General features: G+C 56.3%; 2 protein-coding genes across 2 annotated transcripts in view; one reads left to right on the top strand and one right to left on the bottom strand.

The window, feature by feature from the left end:
- ADGRA2 (adhesion G protein-coupled receptor A2) overlaps nucleotides 1-8554 on the top strand; it is a 34612-nt gene extending 26058 nt beyond the window's left edge. The window contains exons 10-19 of the mRNA XM_044761985.2: nucleotides 125-274; nucleotides 400-561; nucleotides 1368-1592; nucleotides 1777-1993; nucleotides 2686-2894; nucleotides 3591-3718; nucleotides 4032-4155; nucleotides 4639-4784; nucleotides 5284-5373; nucleotides 5611-8554. Coding sequence (XP_044617920.2) covers nucleotides 125-274; nucleotides 400-561; nucleotides 1368-1592; nucleotides 1777-1993; nucleotides 2686-2894; nucleotides 3591-3718; nucleotides 4032-4155; nucleotides 4639-4784; nucleotides 5284-5373; nucleotides 5611-6883 — 2724 coding nt within the window. The 3' untranslated portion in view covers nucleotides 6884-8554. The remainder of the gene's footprint in view (nucleotides 1-124; nucleotides 275-399; nucleotides 562-1367; nucleotides 1593-1776; nucleotides 1994-2685; nucleotides 2895-3590; nucleotides 3719-4031; nucleotides 4156-4638; nucleotides 4785-5283; nucleotides 5374-5610) is intronic.
- BRF2 (BRF2 general transcription factor IIIB subunit) lies at nucleotides 8319-12452 on the bottom strand. Its single transcript, XM_014851365.3, has 4 exons — nucleotides 12126-12452; nucleotides 11368-11427; nucleotides 10587-10908; nucleotides 8319-9789 (listed from the first exon to the last, which is right to left on the bottom strand). Exons 1-4 carry the CDS (start codon nucleotides 12277-12279, stop codon nucleotides 9060-9062), a joined length of 1266 nt encoding a protein of 421 aa, XP_014706851.3. The 5' UTR covers nucleotides 12280-12452; the 3' UTR covers nucleotides 8319-9059.
- Between the last annotated feature and the right edge of the window lie 1025 nt (nucleotides 12453-13477).

Here is a 13477-nt window from a genome sequence, read left to right as displayed (position 1 = left end):
CTAGACCCCTCTCCGCAGGCATTGTCACCCTGAGCATCAGCACAGAAGAGAGGGCCTCTAGAGGTAGTTCTGGGGGAGAAGGAGCAAGACTGGACGATCCCCTTTCTTTCTCCAACACCCCTAGATGCCCATCAACGCCTCCAATGCACTGACCCTGGCCCACCAGTTGCGAGTATACACAGCTGAGGCCGCTAGCTTTTCTGACATGATGGATGTGGTCTATGTTGCTCAGATGATCCAGAAGTTTTTGGGTTATGTGGACCAGATCAAAGAGGTGAGATTCAACTGGGCCTCTGGGGGCCCTGGAACACCTATCTCCCATTTACTCAGGCTTCTCACGCCCCAGCCCCTGGGTTCCAAACCCTACTCCTGCCCTCAGTGACTCCTTGCCCCTCCTAGCTGGTGGAGGTGATGGTGGACATGGCCAGCAATCTGATGCTGGTGGACGAGCACCTGCTGTGGCTGGCCCAGCGCGAGGACAAGGCCTGCAGTGGCATCGTGGGTGCCCTGGAGCGCATTGGGGGGGCCGCCCTGAGCCCCCACGCCCAGCACATCTCTGTGGTAATGTGGGTCAGCTGGGAGGCAGCTCCTCTGGGGACCAAGCAGTGGGAGGGAACTTAGAGTCAACTGGGGCCAGCCCTTGTCATGCAGGAGGGAAACGCTTCTCTCTCAGGCAGCAAGTCCTCCAAAGTCCTCCAAGTGTGCACCTGCCATGCACCCAGCGAGCAAGAACACCAAACATGACCAAGTTCCCAATCATGTGGAATCAAATTCCAAGTGGTCGGGGGCAGAGCAAAGGAGAGGAGGCCAGTGACACTGGAGAAGTTACGGAAACTTTATGGTGGGGAACTGAGTAGTAGGGCTAGCCCAATGGACGTAAACAGGAGGAAGGGTAGGAGGAGCAGAAGGGACAGGAGGACAGCACAGCAGGGTGGCAGCGCTGTGATGCAGTGGGGAGTACTGGAGACTTCTGTTCCCTGAGGAGAGGGTGGCATTTCTAATGGTGGGTGGTGAACAAGGTAACAAGCACAGCAGAGCACCTTCTACGTGCAAGATCTTGTGCTAGGCACATTAGGAGGGACAACGAGGGTGGACGTGGACCTGCTCTGCAGCTTAGTTGGAGCAGCAGAACTAGTTAAGAGGTGAGCAGGATGCAAGGCAGGGCGTGAGTGAGGGAGAGGAAGGGCCGTAGGAGGAAGGAGAGCTCCGTGACCAGGGTTTGGGGAGACTCCATGGCAGACATGAGACTGCGAGGCCTCGAGAAGAGAGTGAGGAACAGTAGTGGGACACAGCCTGTGCAGATCTGCAGAAGGCAAGAGAGGCCCGCCATATCTCTAGTGGTGGGGTGACAAGTTTCCTGTCCCTAGAACTCGAGGAATGTGGCACTGGAGGCCTACCTCATCAAGCCGCACAGCTACGTGGGCCTGACCTGCACAGCCTTCCAGAGGAGGGAGGCAGGAGCCCCAGGAGCACGGTCTGCGGGCCCGGGCCAGGATCCCTCGCCAGATCCGGAGCCCCTGGCTGATCAGCAGCTCCGCTTCCGCTGTACCACCGGGAGACCCAACATTTCTCTGTCATCCTTCCACATCAAGGTGGGCCCTGGGGGAGGGAGGTTGCTAAAAGGCGAGGTGCTGAGATGCAAGTGCCTGGTGGAGGCGGGTGGTGGAAGAGGAGGCAGGATCCTGAGAAGGGGAGAGGGGAGCCAGGAGAGGAGCTGGAAGACATCAGAGTCCTAAGGGATCCCGGGGTCTCTGAGGAACTCCTATGTCCCCCCAGAACAGCGTGGCCCTGGCCTCCATCCAGCTGCCACCCAGTCTGTTCTCGTCGCTTCCTGCTGCCCTGGCTCCGCCAGTCCCCCCAGACTGCACCCTGCAACTGCTCGTCTTCCGAAACGGACGCCTCTTCCGCAGCCACGGCAACACCTCCCGCCCTGGAGCTGCTGGGCCTGGCAAGAGGCGCGGCGTGGCCACCCCCGTCATCTTTGCAGGAACCAGTAAGGGAGCAAACTCCTGGCACCTCGCAGGATACCTCCCGAGTGTCTGCCCTGCGCCCCTTCATCCCGCCCTTCCCTTTCCCACAGCGCCCCCTAGCGCCCTGGTGGAGGCAGCAGAGGATTGTGGCCTCTCACCATTTCCAAGGAGAATGGGGGCTGAGACGTCCCTGAAAGGGAGGGATTGGTGAAGAAAAGGCTCCGGAGGACACTGGATTTTATATCCCAGATGTGTCACATTTCAGAAGGGCTCTAAATACCCTTGACCCACCTTGGTCTCCTTTCATCCCACCTTCCCAACCTGGTGCCAACTTCCCCTCTCAGGGGTGCCGTCCTGGTTCCTCTCCCCCGGGCCTTCATGCCCTCTGCATTACCTTCTACCTTCTTGTCCCTGACCCCAACCCCGGAGTCCTCTCTTTGGGACTCATCACCACCACTCATTTGGCACTTAGAGTGAGCCACCTCACAGTGCTTTTATTTGGATTCATGCCTGTGTCTCCAGTTAGACTGGGGACCTGGAGGGCAGGCCTGCATCTGGCATCTAACCATGTCTCCCAATCCCAGCGCAAGCCCTGCCCGGCAGGCGTTCAGTGTATGCTCGGCTGCTGCTGCTGCTGCTGCTGCTGTTTGGTTACCCTGAGCCAGCCTCCCCACAGCCTCATGCAGACCTGTGTGGACTTCCCTCTCCCCTGTAGGTGGCTGTGGCGTGGGCAACCTGACGGAGCCAGTGGCCGTTTCACTGCGGCACTGGGCTGAGGGCGCTGAACCTGTGGCAGCTTGGTGGAGCCAGGAGGGGCCAGGGGGCCCTGGGGGCTGGAGCTCCGAAGGCTGCCAGCTCCGCTCCAGCCAGCCCAACGTCAGCTCCCTGCACTGCCAGCACTTGGGCAATGTGGCCGTGCTCATGGTGAGTGTAGTGGGGGCTGGGGGTGGGAGGACAAGAGAGCGAGGAATGTGTGTGAGGTCAAGGTGGGGGCCACAGAGAAATTCAGAAAGAACAGCAGCCTTATCAGGACTCACCACTGTTAGGACTCATGGGGACATGTCCCTCTGGTCTCCCCTACACCTTTTCATCTTTCAGGAGACAGGGAGGTCCTGACTCAACTCCCACATCGAGAGAGATGGGTGTGGAACTACCCAGCCTAGTCTTCACATCCTGCACTCTCTGAGACCCAGACTGTTACAGTAGATTAAAAAAATCTGGGAACATTTCTCCTTTCTGGTCACCCTCCTCACTCACCCCTGTCCAGTTCTCCCTCCTTTGCCACATTTCACACCCCACTTTCCCAGATCCTGATCAGGCACGCAGCTGGATTATAGACAGACCCTTCCCCCTCTTTCCTCATCTCTGATTTTCAGGCTGGGGATCTGAAAAGTCCCCAGAAAGGCAGATTATTAACACCAGCTAGACTGACTTTCCAGGAGTAGAAGTTGTGGTGCTTACATCTTTGTCTACCCTGATGGACTAAGGGCCAAAGCTGAGGATCAAAGCTGATGGGGCTTGGGAAAAGGAAAACTGGCCCCGGGGACTGGCCAGAACTCCACGGGGTGGCCTCTGCTCCTGGCTTCCTAATACTCACTTCCTCTTTCCTACTCTTTCTAGGAGCTGAGTGCCTTCCCCAGGGAGGTGGGGGGCTCAGGGGCAGGGCTGCATCCTGTTGTGTACCCCTGCACGGCCCTGCTGCTGCTCTGCCTCTTCTCCACCATCATCACCTACATCCTCAACCACAGGTGGGAGCTCCTGCCGGCAGGGAGGGTTGGTGGGACAGCCATGGGTCTCTAAGTACAGGCAAGTGTTCCCTTCCCAGGTGGGTCCACAGAACTTTCCCAGGCTCTTGCCTAGCATTTTATTGAAAGGTTCTGGGGTTGGGAAACATATTTCGGGGGTTAAGGCCTTCCTGCCCTGGGGCCTCTATCACATTCACACACATGCATGCACACAGATATCTGCTTTCCCTGCTTTGGCTCCCCCAATGGCCTTGAGACCCCATGGGCCTCACCTTGGGTTGGGTGGCCCATTAATTAAAGACTCTTTCTGGGGCAGCTCCATCCATGTGTCCCGGAAGGGCTGGCACATGCTGCTGAACCTGTGCTTCCACATGGCCATGACCTCCGCCGTCTTTGCGGGAGGCATCACACTTACCAACTACCAGATGGTCTGCCAGGCGGTAAGCAGAGGGGCTGGGGTGAGGGTGGGAGGGCTCCGAGATTAGTGTTGGCAGCCCAGGCATAGAGTAGGGAGTTGCAGGGGAAGAAAAGAGAGTTCATGGTAATGGACCGCAGCTCCATTCACTGTTCTGTGTCCCGCTTTGTTTGGGTGGAGGGGGAAGCAGGGCATGAGAGTTAGGGGTGGTAAGAAGCAGAGAAACTAGGAGACAGGACTTCAAAGTAGACAGTGGAGACCTGCAATGGAGGGGAAGTCAGAATGAGCCAAATAGAAAGGACAGGGTCATGGAGAGTCCCCAGAGTGGGAGAGAACACTGGGGTAGAAGTAAAGAGGGTAACAGCACGGACAGAACCTTGGGGGGGACCTGGGTGGGGCTGGGGGCTGGGGATATGGGAGGAGTGGGAGAACCCTGCTGGGCTGAGGCTCTGGGAAAGCTGCAGTAGTAGCAGCCTGGTCCCCCAGCCTCAGTGCCTTGACCCCACAGGTGGGCATCACTCTGCACTACTCTTCACTGTCCACACTGCTCTGGATGGGTGTGAAGGCCCGCGTCCTCCACAAGGAGCTCACCTGGAGGGCGCCCCCTCCACAAGAAGGGGACTCAGCCCCACCTGCCCCCCGTCCCATGCTCCGGTACATGCTTCCAGCTGTCAGCGTGGCAGTGGGGAAGGGCTCAGAGGGGGCTATAGGACACCAAACTGTTCTCTCAGGGTCCAAGGTCGCAGGAGATCACTCTCCAAAGACAGAAACAGCAAGGCCCTGGGTGGCGCCAGGTTGCCCAACACCATGGAGTGGGTACATCCTTAGGACTTTTGAGGCATGACAAAGCCAGGGAAGGGAGTGACTCCAAAGGGCATTGGGCAGGCATCCTGGGAACCCCTGACTTCTGCACTATTTACAGCGAGAGAGGGCAGTTCTAGCCTCTGTCCCTTAGAACAGTCATGGCCAAGGCCCCTAGCGACCTGCCTGCTGAACCTGCCCTGTTGGAGCTTTGCAATCCCCGGAAAAAAATCTGACGGAATTTAAGAGGGAAAGAGGATGGGCCAGAGACCCTGAGTCACGGGTTCTGAGCACAAGGTTCCTCCCCGCTTGTTGCCCATCTCTCTGACCCCCAAACCCCATTCCTCTCCAGGTTCTATTTGATCGCTGGAGGGATCCCACTCATTATCTGTGGCATCACAGCTGCTGTCAACATTCACAACTACCGGGACCACAGCCCCTAGTGAGCGTCGCTGCCTGCCTGCCACCTACCCACCCCAGCACTGATGCCTTCCACTCCACTGGCAAGGGCAGCTGTCAGGCCCACCCAGCCAGTGACCCAACCCCAGCCCATGCATGTTGATTAAGCCAGTCTCTGCCTCCCCACTCACCATTTCCTCTATCTCCCCAGCCACCCAACCTATGGACCCCACCTCAAACATGCTCCCCCTCCTCATCCACTGCCTGTGTCTCCCCTCAGCTGCTGGCTGGTGTGGCGTCCAAGCCTAGGAGCCTTCTACATCCCGGTGGCTTTGATTCTGCTGATCACCTGGATCTATTTCCTGTGTGCAGGGCTGCGCTTACGGGGTCCCCTGGCACAGAGCCCAAAGGGGGCCACCAGCAGGGTTTCCCTGGAGCCAGGGGAGGAGCTGAGGGGTCCCACCAGGCTCAGGAACAGCGGCCCCCTCCTGAGTGACTCGGGTTCCCTTCTGGCTACTGGGAGCGCTGGGGTGGTGACGCCAGGACCCCCGGAGGATGGTGACGGCCTCTATTCCCCGGGAGTCCAGCTGGGGGCGCTGGTGACCACGCATTTCCTGTACCTGGCCATGTGGGCCTGCGGCGCTCTGGCCGTGTCCCAGCGCTGGCTGCCCCGGGTGGTGTGCAGCTGTCTGTACGGAGGGGCAGCCTCTGCCCTAGGCCTCTTCGTCTTCACCCACCACTGTGCCAGGCGCAGGGACGTGAGGGCCTCCTGGCGCGCCTGCTGCCCGCCTGCCGCGGCGCCCCACGCCTCACCCCGGGCCGTGCCCACCGCCCCGGAGGACGGTTCGCCCGTGTTCGGAGAGGGGCCGCCCTCGCTCAAGTCCTCGCCGAGCGGCAGCAGCGGCCACGCGCCACCGCTAGGCCCCTGCAAGCTCACCAACCTGCAGCTGGCCCAGAGCCAGGGCTGCGAGGCGGGCGGCGCGGGCCGAGAGGAAGGGGATCCCGAGGCCCCGGGCGCCCGGGGGGGCCTCGCGCCCCGCCACCCCAACAATGTGCACCACGGGCGCCGGGCGCACAAGAGCCGGGCCAAGGGCCACCGCGCGGGGGAGGCGGGCGGCAAGCCCCGGCTACGGGCGCTGCGCGGGGGCGCCGCGGCGGGGGCGCCCGAGCCGCCGTCCAGCGAGAGCGGCAGCCTGCGCAACAGCCCGTGCGACAGGTACCCGGGCAGCAGCCGCGACAGCCCCGGCGGCGGCCCCGCGCTGGACGGCGAGCCCGTGCTCACGCCGTCGGAGGGCAGCGACACGAGCGCCGCGCCGCCCGCCGAGGCCGGCCGGCCGGGCCAGCGCCGCAGCGCCAGCCGCGACAACCTCCGGGGCGGCGGGGCCGGCGCGCCCGAGAAGGAGAGCAAGCGCCGCTCGTACCCGCTCCACACGGCCAGTCTGAACGGCGCCCCCAAGGGCGGCAAGTACGACGACATCACCCTGGCGGGAGCCGAGGCACCCGGAGCCGGCTGCATGAAGACGGGCCTCTGGAAGAGCGAGACCACCGTCTAGGGCGGGGGCGGGCGACGCTCTAGGGCAGGCTGGCCACAGGCGGCCCCTCCGGGCCCTCGAAGACGTCTATGCGTACGTCACCGGTCGGAGGCGCAGGTGCCAGGGCTGCACCTGGGCTCACCAGCTTTAGTCCTGGAGGCGGGGCAAAGGATAGGCAGAGGCCTGCCACTGCCAGGAGGGCCATCCCTCCGGAGTAGCGACAGACAATCCCAGGCCCACAGGCTTGATACACTCCCCTCCCATGCCAGGCTCGTTTTGGCAGTCAAATCGGTGCTGTTCAGGGTAGGAGGGGAGGTCCTGTCTGTGGAGTGACAGAGTGGAGGTGCACGGCCCAGCCCAGGCGGCCTCCTCCTGAGGTACTCCCTGCGTCTGTCCCCACTGCCTCATCGGCAGCCTGATCAGGAAAACACAGGGAATGAGAACTCGAGAACGCCGCTCTCTCCTCACCGCCCTCCTCTGAAGTCAGCCACCTGTGCCTAGATGCTTGGGCCTCTCTCCCACCCAGTTTTTGGCTAACTAGGAAGCCAGCCTAGGAGATGAGCCAGGTGACCAACACCCATGGGAGGTAACAAGGTGCTGCTTTTCAGGTTAACTATGCAACAGGAGAAGGCGGGGCGGTGTGAAAGGCGGCTTTGGATATCGACTAGTCCTATGGAATGGGGCAGGAGAAAAGTGTGCACAATTAGGGCTAGACACCATTCCCACAGGAGTGGTGCACAAAGCATGCAGCAGGGTGCACAGGGGGCACTTCAGGACAAAGCCGAGGCCCTACCCCCAAGAAGCTGACTCTACCAGATGCCGGGGATGATTGATGGAAGCAGAGAGCAGTGCTTAGATATGGGGCTGGAGGTAGTCACGCCTTAAACACAGTCCTGAAACAACGCTCTGCAAAGGGGCTCACCACGAGGCTGCAGGTGGTGTCGGAGAAGCACTTACTGTTCAATTACCAGACCCACACCCCCACATGCCTTTCAACACCAAGGGACTGAGGAGGAGTACTTCCCTGCCTCCATAAGGCCACCTGGAAGAACTCTTCCGAAATTCGGTCTCTAGCTCCATATTAAGGAGAAACTCCAAAATATCAAACCAGCTTCCTGCCTCATGGAAGCCCAAGCCAACCCCCTGAGGCAGTGGGTAGGGTCCCCGCAGCTCACCTAGGGCCTGCACCTTCACTACTTTTAAAACACCAGCACTCATATTTTCCCCAACCTAAAGAGCAAACACCAGCCTTTTCCTACAGGACCCACCGGAAGTGGAGGGAAGCTTGGGCCTTGTGAAGAGCAACAGGAAGACTATGCCTGGTTCAGGTCCCCTCCCAGTCTCCATGTCACCCCAGCCTGATCACCAAGGCGAAAGACACAGGGGAGGGGAGAAAACCCACACGCCTTGGGATGGATCCTGTTATTTATGCTTGCTGCACAGACAATATTAGACAGAAAAAAAAAAAAGCTTTGTATTATTCTTCCACGTATGCTGGCTGCTGTTTACATACCCTGCCAATGCCTTAGCACTGGAGAGCTTTTTGCAATACGCTGGGGAGAGGGGAGGGAGGGGATGAAAAGCGCCAAAGAAAACATGTTTTCAAAAGCTCGGGTTTATACAATAGAATGTTTTCTAGCAGATGCCTCTTGTTTTAATATATTAAAATTTTGCAAAGCCCTTTGAGCTATAGCCTTAGTCCACCCACAGTCCTTTTGTTATGAAGTAGAGGATCTCATGACACCGTACACAGGAACCCACCATGGCCTGTGAACGACACAGGGCCGAGCTGCCCAGGTCCTGTCCTCTGAGGGCTGATGCCGTTGGAAATGCCAACGGCTCCACACCAGCAGGGAGGCCCCGCCAGGCCTGCAGCAGTAGTGTATCCAATTCAAACCAGGAGCAGGAGAGAGCCGCCACTCTCCCAACAGTCTAAGAGAAAGGCCATCCCACGGGATATGAATATATGCAACCCGCTCTCTGGCACCAAGGGATGGGACTCCCTCCAACCCAGGCCTCGCTGCATTCCTCCTGACTTCTGCTCCAGGACCTGGACCCAATGAACTGCAGAGCCCCTCTCGGTGCCTTTGAACGAGAAAGACAATACCTAAGAACTTGTATGCACTTATTTCTCTGGATATGACAGGCCTATTGTCGAGCTGCTGTCAGATGGGATGAAGTGCCCCCCAGATGTGCATCAGGGAGGGTGAGGAATACTCGTGGCGGCCCGGCTAGCAGCTTGGGCTTTTTGAAAGTCCCTAACTTCCTGAGGGGTACGCAAATACTGCTCTATTTCACTATCAGAAATATTCTCATCTCCGGTGACCATGGGGACAGGGGGCATGGGACAGGTCCGCTTCGGGGGCTTCAACATGCAGGGGGGGAGGAGAAGGGCAGGACTAGCTGGTCGCTTCCCCTCAGGCAAATCTAAGGAACTACCCCCCACCTCCTCTTTTCCCTGTCCTTGCCCCTGTCCTTGCTCTTGCAGCTCCTTCTCCTGGGGCTCCGTCTCTGCTGTTCCATCTCGAAAGGCCTTGCGGACCAACGTGCGGCGGTGCTGCAGAAGGTCGCCGATGTGCTTCACCACAGACCGTTTGTTAAGTTTCAGAACCTGCAACCAGGCCAGCTGCTCAGCCATCCGCAGCAGCACAGCGAGCAGCTCCTGCAGGCGAGAGGAAGCGGGGTAGGGCAGGTCCACATTTGCCAATTTACAAAATCGGGCAAGGGAACATGTCAGTCGATCTGAAGGTCGCAGCGACTGCCAAGCCAGGAAGGTAGCAGCAGTGATGACAGGCAAGGGATGCCGCCCGGTCACTAGCCACGTCTCATCTGCCAGCTCCACCAACTGCTGTGTTCGCGACAGCATCTTCTCTTTGTCTTCCACATATTTGGCTGGCACAGATGGGGAGGGCTGGAACAGTTTGAAGCTGAAATAACCAAAATGAGGGTCTGGTCTCAATGCCTATGTGGGGGCTGCTCTTCCAAAGTGAGAAAGAGCAGTCCGCTCAAGAGGCAAGCTATTGTATCCTCTTGGCAACACGCAAGCTTGCTGGGCAGCAAGTTTATACAGGTACTGAGAGAAAACAGGATGAGAGTTCTTGCGAGGTGAAGGCAGGAGAATGCAGAAAGGAGCTAACATTTGTTGGCCATTATTTGAGTGCTTTATAAAAGTTCTCTTTTAATCTACTCTACACCCTGTTATATGCATTTGTAGTTGAAAAACTTGCCCACAGTCATCCAGCTAGGAAGTAACCAAGTTCCAAAGCCAAAACTACTTGACACCGATACCCTTTGCTCTCTACTGTATTTGTCAGGGGAAAAAAAGAACATAGCTACTTCAAAAAAGAAAAAAAGAGTTAGCTTTTAACTCCAGCTCTGTCATCTTCAGCTCCATTTGCAGATGATCCTGCTGAGGTAGGGCTGTCGCATCTAGCCACACAGTCAACGCACACTGTGAGTGGGGCAACTCAGCAGCCCTGTGCCAAGGCTAATGCCCACTCTCCTACATCATTAGGTTGCTATGTGAGCAAAGGGACTTGAAAATTATAGCATTCTAGAAATATAAAACAAGATATACCTTATTAGGACTAGGCACAGGGGAGAGAGAATAGATTTTTCTGCCACATCCTTTCAGATGAGATTTTGTCAAAAAGAGACAGCCAAAGGTAAAAGGATTCAGGTTTAAGGACCCATCCCCTCCCCGTGTCTCCCACTAGACGGGTACCTGCTACAGTAGGTCTTCACCAGGTCTGCCAAGCACAGGGACGGCACGTCCAGCCCCAGAAGCTTCACTATCTGCATGTAGGTTCCAGAAAATGCATCCAAATCTGCGTACAGCAGGGTGCAGAGGGTTCCCATGGTGACAGGCCAGTTATGCTGCCGGCAGGTGATTAAGACACAGCACCCGACCAAGACCTCCTTCTTTTGCAGCCTGGCAGCACGGATGCCAGAGTGCCGGTATGCCTGTTGGTAGTAGGCAACTGCAGTGTCCTCAAATGTCGGTGGCAACTTCAGAACTCGACAAAGGTCTCTCACTCGGCGGAGACCTAGAAAAACCCACGGCAAGAGTTAGAGAGGTCAAAGGAGCTACTGTGCAGCTCCTAGCGATTTCTGCTAAACTTGCCTCTGATACCAGATGCACGAACAATGTACCTTTCTACCACGACAGGAGTGACACTTGGTGATGTCCTTCTAAAGGCACAAAGAAATTTGTGGACAGGAGTCACATTTCAGCCCATCATTTTTTCAGAGGCTGGTTTGATTCACGGCCAAGCCAAAGTTGGATGTGGGCTCCTTCAGTACCTCCTACACACCCGTGAGCAAAGCCAAACCTTATACTGAATTGCCACCTCTCTTAGAAGCATCTCCACCCTTTATTTCTAAGTACCATTCTCTTCTGCTCTACCCTACACAGTAATGCTGCAAACAGGAAAAGCAAGCAGATGGGATGGACCATGAGGAGAATTTTCTTTAAAACCACTGTGTTATAAAAAGTTGATTCTCACCTCGTTGCTGGCTGCGACTCACTTGTTCATTTTCCCCTGTGCTTCGGGAATATGTGACTTCTGTAAGATAATGGACAAGAGATAGCTTGTTTAGCCTTTATTTACCAGACCCCTGCCCTCACACCACACAAAGGCAGGGAGCAGGATTCAAAGCACTATGCATCTGCTCCCTGTCTCACAGAGGTGCCCATCCATGCATGTTCGGGGTCCATCTGGTTTTCCACGTCCACGAGCAGTATCACACACACAGAGATGGAGGAAGATGAGGGCTGCATCGGGGCAGCTCCAAGTGTTCCAGATTTTCAGTCGTCCCTCCTGTACATCCGATCCAGGCAATTTTCCCGGCTGCAGATTTTGAGGGCTGCCCTGCTGAAGGGCTTGGAAAGCAAAGCAAAAAGGATGCTTTTGCCAATCAGTGCTAGAAACTATTTAGGGATAGCAGTATACGCTGTATTCATAAAGAATTGACCCACCATGGCCAGACTAGGTAAACTGAGTGCAACTTTCTCTCTCTCTGTTTCATTTATTCAATATTTATTATGCCGATTCTATATGCCAGATACCATGCTGGGCGCTAGGAAAACACAGGGGAACGGCAGTCCCTGAGCTCCTGCAGCTCGCTCTCTCACTTCGGGTCGTCTTCTCCCCTATTTAAGTGTGCGCGTGACATGAGGAGGGCCGGAGAGCAGAGGACTCCGAGGCCCACGTCTCCCCGCCCCAGGCTGCCCCCAGGGCTCCGGAAGGGCCGGCAAGGGTACCTCGGAGGTTGCCCTCGTCGCTGTAGGTGGTGGTAAGGACGCCCTCGGTGACCACGCAGCCGCAGTCGGAGCACACCAGCTGGCTCTGCGAATAGTGCGAGTCCTCTACCAGCTCGGTAGAGCCGCAGTCCGGGCAGCGGCCCCCGCCCGGCATCTCACCAGCTGTCCAGCGCCGCTCAAGACGTCGGCTACCCACCCCTTCGTCGGCCACGGAACCGGGCGGACGCACAACTAGGAGGGGAACTTTTTAAAGGCTGCACCTTTCTCGGTGGTATTCGTAGTTCCCTCCTCCGTGAGGCTGCACGCCACTTCCGGTCCGTTCTCTGCGGGCTCGGGTAGAAACTTGAGCTAGGAGACGAGGTTGCTGATCTGGACAGCGTCTTCAGCTTTCTCCTATCTGTAGTTAGTTGGAGGTGGGCCACACTTGGTATTGAATTTAGGCGAACTTTCTACCTACATGGACACGCATAACAGAGAAGAAATTGTTGCCATTCCCAAACAACTCTTCTTTCTAAAGCACTGGGAGAATCACAGATTCTCCATTTCTCTTTGGTGGTGAATGTTGATTTTGGCCATAGTACAAAGTATGTGTCTAAAAGGGAGAGTAGTGTAGTGAGAGAGCAGGAAATTGTGATCTGTTTTCCAGAACGGCTTCCCCAGGAAAGTCGTTTCCTCTCTTTGCCATCTGCTTTTCTCAACTGTAGAACCAGGGAATTGAAATAAAACCCAGAGTGGCAAACTCACATGCTTTCAGAGGCTAGGCAAGGAAAGTCGAAGGTTAAAGTGAAAGATTGTGGAGTGGTGAGGCCTTTGGCAGACTGGAAGGTCCAAGCAGATTCAGACGTTTCTAAAACCTTGAGCTTTAAGATGCTCCAAGATTCTGACTCTAGAGTTCCTAGGTTGGTATAGTGTAGATCACAGGATCTTGAGCAAAATTGTGCCTCCAATGATGCTGTTACAGAAACCGAGCTTACAAATTAGAAATTTTGTATGTCATGTTTGAATATAAATTGAAAGTCACCAAAAAAAGAGAGTGTGTTTTCTTATAAGTGAATCCTAATTGCACTCGTTAAGAATAAAAGTTTTAGTAGTTGAAAGTTTTAGAATCAGTTGTATCTGAAAAATAAGAAAGTTAAGTTAAATGTCAAGGACGACCAGAGGCCTGTGTTTTATGACTCCAAGAAAGCATAGCAAGTGCTGACAGTGTGTGTGGAGTATTTCCGTTTCTCAAGCTGACAGTGGAGAATTTCAGGTGGGCCTCTAGCATTAGCAGATTTTAGAAGCTGTTGTGGGCTCAATTTCAACATTGCATTGGAAATTGGGGGTGGAGGGTGGGATCAGCACTTCCCCCT

The sequence above is a fragment of the Equus asinus genome, chromosome 27 (genome assembly GCF_041296235.1).
Source record: "Equus asinus isolate D_3611 breed Donkey chromosome 27, EquAss-T2T_v2, whole genome shotgun sequence".
Classification (NCBI taxonomy): Eukaryota; Metazoa; Chordata; class Mammalia; order Perissodactyla; family Equidae; genus Equus; species Equus asinus.
The sequence above is the reverse complement of the archived record's forward strand: the minus strand, read 5'-3'. Positions and strand labels throughout refer to the sequence as shown.